The sequence below is a fragment of the Quercus suber genome, unplaced genomic scaffold (genome assembly GCF_002906115.3).
Source record: "Quercus suber isolate HL8 unplaced genomic scaffold, Cork oak 2.0 scaffold_130, whole genome shotgun sequence".
NCBI classification, from domain to species: Eukaryota; Viridiplantae; Streptophyta; class Magnoliopsida; order Fagales; family Fagaceae; genus Quercus; species Quercus suber.
The window spans coordinates 278,789-285,309 of record NW_027069593.1 but is presented as its reverse complement, the minus strand read 5'-3'; the positions used below and the strand labels follow the sequence as shown (position 1 = coordinate 285,309).

The following is a 6,521-nucleotide window of genomic DNA, read 5'->3' as shown; positions in this document are numbered from 1 at the left end:
TCTCTTTAATTTCTCTTTAGCCGACTCCCAGTATTTCACTGACTAATCAGTCATCTTGATCTCTCTTTTAATTTCTCATTATCCGAACTCCCAATATTTCACAAGCAGATACTGAATCTTCTCCTGTCTGCCAAGTGGTCGAAAACCAATCAATCTTTTTTAAAACATTTTTGGCTTTTGCGTTCGGGGACTTATATGTTAAATTTTATAGAATTTTTCTGATGTTAAAGAGTCTTCAATTTTTTTTCTTTTTTCTTAGTGTTATTAATTTGGTTAGGGAACTGTTATTTTCTCATTAAGATCCTAAAGTATAATTCTTAATACTGCCAATAAGGGGAAGAGACAGCAAAAAGAAAAGTAATTTTCTCCTACATCGTCACAGAATACGTTAAAATTGAATGACATGAAGTCATGACTCATGAACAAAATAAAAAGAGCTAGTCAATTAGTCAATATCATTATACTATCTCTCCTAATAAGGATTTTTATATCTTTTCTCACTCTTCTATTAAAGTAAACTCTTTTTTGCTGAGATCTATTAATGTAAACACAAAAGATTAGCATCTTCTAAGATAACATGTGGTGGTCTTTTCACATCTATAGCGAGTAAGGTAGCTTTCCAATGCTTACGTTTTGGCATCTATCACCTTATGCAAAACGATGGGGTTCCTTGTTTTGCAAAATATTCGATCTGTGAACGGTCTGACAACGACTCATAAGAGTGATTCTACAACTGCCTTTTCTTTTTTTTCTTTTTTTCACAACTTTGTCATAATTCCGATGTAGAAAATTATAAGTAATTATGTGTTATATTTACATGAATTTACAATTTTTTTTTTCTATACCACTTTACTGTATCAAAATTGTGGCAAAAATAATTGTAGTCATAGATTTTCTCGACTCAACGTACTTCTGTCCATATATCACGGAGGTCTGTTTGTCTAAATTATGACAAGAAATGGTTATTAGTGAAATGCAACCAGATGGGATGCACCATGGCCTCGGTCTTTTTCAAGGGTTTGTCGTTAGGGAAGTCATTTTTTGACTCATGACCCAAATTTAGTTCATAGTGCTATGATGGCTACATTTATTTTCAAATTTTGATCGACTTTATTAGGAAGAGACCAGATCCATTTAGGCAAATTCTACCCGTCATTGGATCTTGGAAAGGATGGACCGGGAAGGAAAATAAAAAAAGAGAGTAGTTTGAAAAGGGTAATGCAGCCAAGATTTATCAAAATCTATCTAAAATGACAGTAGTGGATTCCTCATCATAAAGTTAAGAACTTAAGATGCTTAAAGATGAGGTATTTTACATACACAATTGGACAATTTCCCTAGAGTTTTCAAGACTAATCCTAATTGAAGTTTCTCGTAGCAAGTTCTAATAATAGACATCTCCAACACATCCAGATTATGCTAAAGTTACATCTTGTCTTTGAATAAAACAAAAATGTAAATAATCTAACAACAAATAAATTAGCCAAATGCATACTCTATATTTAATTTGGGGATGCACTTATAATTTATAAGATTAAATGTTCTTTCACATTTTTAGATGCAAAATGTTTCACACAATGTCCATATTTTTATAACAAGTATTCACATTTTACACAATATATGAAAGAATGTGGATTTGATGTGAAAGAATATAGATACTGTTGGATGTAAAATAATCAAAACAAAATTTATAATACAGTCACTGGTGCCAAAGCTACAAGAGTTCTAAGTGAGATTATCTTGTTGGTTTGGCTTAGGTAATTTAATACTTTGAATTAAGTATGAAGATTCTCTTCTTGGTTTGATTTGAAATTTAGGGAAAAAATAATCAAAACAAAACGATTAGGTGTTCGTGCATATCGTTTGGATTTAAGCTCTTCTATCTATGCATGCATTGTGATTAGGTGTCTGTTAAGTGTCATCTCAATTCGAAATGACGTAATTTTATAGATTCATAATTTGAAACTTTAGAAAGAAAAATTAAAATTATTTCAAACTTTAAAGGTGTAAATTACAGTTTAGTTAAACTAATATCTTACATGGCTTTAATAAGGGTTAAAAGTTAAAACGTTGTAGTTTTGAATGAAAAAATGACATCATTTTGAACTTAGTTGGCACTTGACAACACTTTAGTATGACGCATTGACGAAAGGACTTAATTCCAAATGATATGAAAGTTAGGGGTTCGAATTCAAATTTTAAAACTTTATGGGATGAAATCTAATTTACCTCAAAATTTAAGGTAGTCAACAAAGTAAACTTCAATTTGAGTGCTGACACAAAAAATGCCAATGTTATAAATTTTATTCCGCTCCGGCCAAAATATTCTATTCGGTTCCATAAACCAATAGACTAAATCCTCTATTTCATCTCAGTCAAAATTTCGGCCTATATCAACTGTTTTGACAGAATTCCGGCATTTTAAGAAAGAATATGCATCCAGATTATGCTCACTTTTATGGGATTTTATGAACTTTTTCTGTTAGTTTAATTATGTATGAGATGTTTTTTCCCAAAAAAAAAAAAAAATTATGTAAGAGATTTATATAATTATGATGATATTTTATGAACTTTTTTTATTAAAAAATTATTATATCTTCTTATGAATTTATGTTAGTTAATAAAATAGAATTAATTATGAAGTATGGACTTATTATATTATTATTTTTTTTTTTATGAACATTATTATTATTATTCCAATATGGTATATTGATACAGAAAGATTCTATTCTAGTAACCTCTGAACAAAATTCAAAACTTTGACCAAAACACGCGGGTGACATGACCCACTGTTGGGACCTTTTGCCTTCCCCATTTTATCAATATATCAAATGTGATTGACTCTTGTTTTTTGATGAACGCTGATTGACTCCTGTTATGTATTATAAGAAAGACATTTTACATGATGTTTGGTAAGTCAAGCCAAGAAAAATTACAATGTCCACATCCTTTAAATTAATTACATGTATTTGATTGATTTCGGATCATTCAGTAGATGAAAAACTCCGATTTAAGAGTGAACAAAGTTTAAAGCAAGAATTAAACACTATTTCTTTTCCTTGCTAAAGCACACAATTTTATTTTATCTTTTGAGATAGATAAATAATGGGAATGTATGATTTGAATCACAGAAATAAAACATCACAAAAAATGCTATTATCATTAGGTTAGCACTTTAACGTCACTACTTGTACCTTTATTGAATTAAATTTATTCTTTTTTCATCTTAGAAAAACCTATCTATTTTTTTAGAGAAACAGATAAACATTCACACACACACAAGAGAAGGGAAATGTGATTCTAACAAAAAGTATACGACTTTAACTTCACTCAAAAAAGCATTTGATCCTGGAATCATTGGCCAATTCAATAAATTTCTCATAATTTTTTTTCTTTATTAGCTTACACAAACAATAACAGTTGATTATATTTAAAACTAGTCTCATCAATGTGTGTACATATATTGTTAAACGATTGGCACATCAATAAAGATGTAGTCTCATCTATCTTGTAAATATTGTTAATCAATTCATATTTTTGTAGTTACGCATTCCGCAGCATATTAAGAATTATTATAGCAAACTCAACTCTCAAATCGAGACTTAAGTCAGCCCATGCACGCAACTAACCCCATTAGACCTTTCCCAAAAAAAAAAAAAAAAAACTAACCCCATTAGAGGGCCAATTCTTTAGTTAGAACTTTTTGACTTGAGTAAACCCTTCGCACCTTTAACTTTAATATAAATTAGTTGAAGATGGATGAATTTCTTTTAATTAAATAATGAATGAATGACGTATCTCATCCTATCATGTTAGCATTGAATTTTATTTCAGTACCACTCAAAAAGAAGCATTGTATTTTATTTATTAAAGGATAACATTAATTTACTAGGTAACTTGCACCACACACCAACTAGTTTAGCCAAATAATTTATTAATCTCTTCTCTACAAGGTTTGGCAAGTTGGTTTATAAATCATCACACCTACTATCTAGCAAACAAGCTAAGTCAAAATATATCAACATTGTGAATAAACCGCATAATAATAACTCAAGGAATTTTTATACTTTTATATTTAGATACTATTTATTTTGTTGAAAATTAAAAATAATAAAAAATAATTTTAAATCATTGTTCACCAATTAAAATACTATTTATATTTCATGAACAGTACAGAAGTAGCCGGTTAAAAAAAAAAAAAAACAAACAAACAAACAAACACTGATACGTAATCCAAACGCTACCCAAACAACCCAGAAAAGGAGAAAGAACATCTTGTCGACTCAAAAATTATGAGTACCAATTTTGGGTGGGTTTGCTGTCAACTCTAAATTGTGCCAACGATGCAGAATGCGGCGAAATTCGTGTCCTTAAAAAAAACTTGCCGACACATTGTCACTTCCGCTAGCTAAGGCCTAAAAAAAAGTACTTCTGGATTGGTAGTACTGGTACAACGATGAGTGGAGGTTCGCATTCCTCTTTTACTACCTTTGTCTTGGATTAGAAAGATCAAAGATCACATATAAAATAAGGCTGCTAAACTATAGGTGTACAAATCATACAAAGTGCAGAAATACCTAATGCCTTAAAAAAAGCTTTAAAATAAACAAAGAGCCATAACCCATAATTAATCCATAATCCATAATAATATACCATATCACCATTACACCACTAATTAACAACGAAACTACGCTGCAACAACAACAAAAAAAGAAAAAAAAAGAGTTACTACCCAAACACGGTCTCCCCCTAAATTATAAACAGATGCAACCACTGGGTCCAGGGTTAAAATTAAAATCTAAAAAGGAAAAAACATATTCATAAGGGTAAGATAAAATTAAACAAAAAAATATCCTGGGAAGTATCACATGACTTTCCACGACTCAAGAGTGGGAAAGTTCGTGAACGTGTCAAAATCAAACCCACCACCAAAACTACCAATACCGGGTCCATCAGAAACGTGACCCAGATTCGATCCAAAAGAAAGTGGCCCACCCGACCCACCAAGTCCAGTTCCAGCTCCTCCAGCTAAAGCCGCAGCCGAGTTGGATCCCACCACTTGCTGCTGATGATGGTCCAACAAAAACGCCGACGTATCGAGAGTCGGCAAGCAAGCTCCACCTACGCCTCCTCCTGGTAACCGGTTACCGGGTCTCTGCGGCTCCGGCTTCAGTATAGGCACCATCGGAACCGACGACGCGTTACCGAATCTCACGCCGGTAACCTGTTGCACCATCTGGCGGAAATTCGCGGCGTCCGCCGTTATAAAAGTCGTCTGTGACCTCTTCGAAGCGCGCGATTTCCGTTTCGAAACCTTTCCTACACCTCCGGAAACCGGAATCGCGTTTCGCTGGCGTTTCGGTATCGGAGTCTCGGGATCCGAACCGCCCGATATGCCCGAAAGTGTTGGAGTAGGCGACGTAGTCGTGTCGGGCTTGATGAGGTTCAGAAACGGAGATAGCGTATCGGTTGCCAAAGCCGCTGGATTGGCGCTCGAAATCGATTTCTGAAGAGCATCGGTGATCCATGTGTCTGCTAAAGAGTGACGGAAACTCCAAGATTCAATACTCGCCATGTTGTCAGCCATTAATGATTTTCTTTAGAAATGTTTTAAAAGCTTTAGAAGGTAAACAATAATTTAAAACATTATTGTTTTTGGGTTGAATTTCGGCGGAGAAACTAATAAGTCTTCATAAGCACAAGAAGCTGATGATGTGAGTTTAAGAAATAAAGAGTGAGTTGATAGTTGAGATGAGGAAATGAGAGGGAAAGAGAAGAGGGGGGGAGAGGGGACATAAATAGGGCGGTGAGAGAAGGAAGAAACCGCGTTGTATTCTGGGAGGACACGCGTCACACTTCCGTACTGGTTGTAAGCTAAGCAAAATGCTTAATGATACGTGGTACTTACTATTGGTGGAGGCTAACTATATAAGACTAACCATGGTTTGCATTTTGGGGGGTTGACTGTTTGAACTTTGAAGTCATTTGAGAGTGATAGGAAAGACTTGGGTGAATATTGTATATGAAGTACTGATAGTTACCTGCCCATACAAATTTTCACCAATTATAATTTGTAAAATGTTTATTTATTTTTTTAATTTTAAACTTTCACTATTTTATAAGAAAAGTTAAACAAATATATAACAAATTGTGATATGTGAAACATAAAATGAAAAAAAAAAAAATGATATAGAAGATTTGTATTCATTAGGTGTGTGTGTATACAAACACTATTTCATTGTGTGTGACATACAACACCACTTTGTTGTGTGTACTAATATAATTATACTTAATTACCAAATGTGATTGATCTAGTTGTTAAGATCTCACTTTTAAGGATTTGAGAGGTGAAGGTCTCAAGTTTGAATTCTACAGTGAAAAGTGCATGAAAATAACTATATACTTTTGGCTCATACTCATTAGCGTTCTCGATGAAGCTGTCACTATGATCACGTTTAAGTAGAAGACGTCAACTCAACTTGCTGCCCTAGTCACTTTTTTCCCATAAAATAATAATAATA

At 33.1% G+C, this 6,521-nt stretch overlaps 1 protein-coding gene across 1 annotated transcript; it reads right to left on the bottom strand.

Moving 5' to 3' along the window:
• Positions 1 to 4,624: 4,624 nt before the first annotated feature.
• Positions 4,625 to 5,784, bottom strand: LOC112004196 (calmodulin-binding protein 25). The gene has a single exon (XM_024036429.2). It carries the CDS (start codon positions 5,585 to 5,587, stop codon positions 4,865 to 4,867), a length of 723 nt encoding a protein of 240 aa, XP_023892197.1. The 5' UTR covers positions 5,588 to 5,784; the 3' UTR covers positions 4,625 to 4,864.
• Positions 5,785 to 6,521: the final 737 nt, after the last annotated feature.

Coding starts and splice junctions, on each gene's coding strand:
- LOC112004196 (XM_024036429.2), bottom strand. CDS start 5,587: ATGGCTGACAACATGGCGAGTATTGAATCTTGGAGTTTCCGTCACTCT.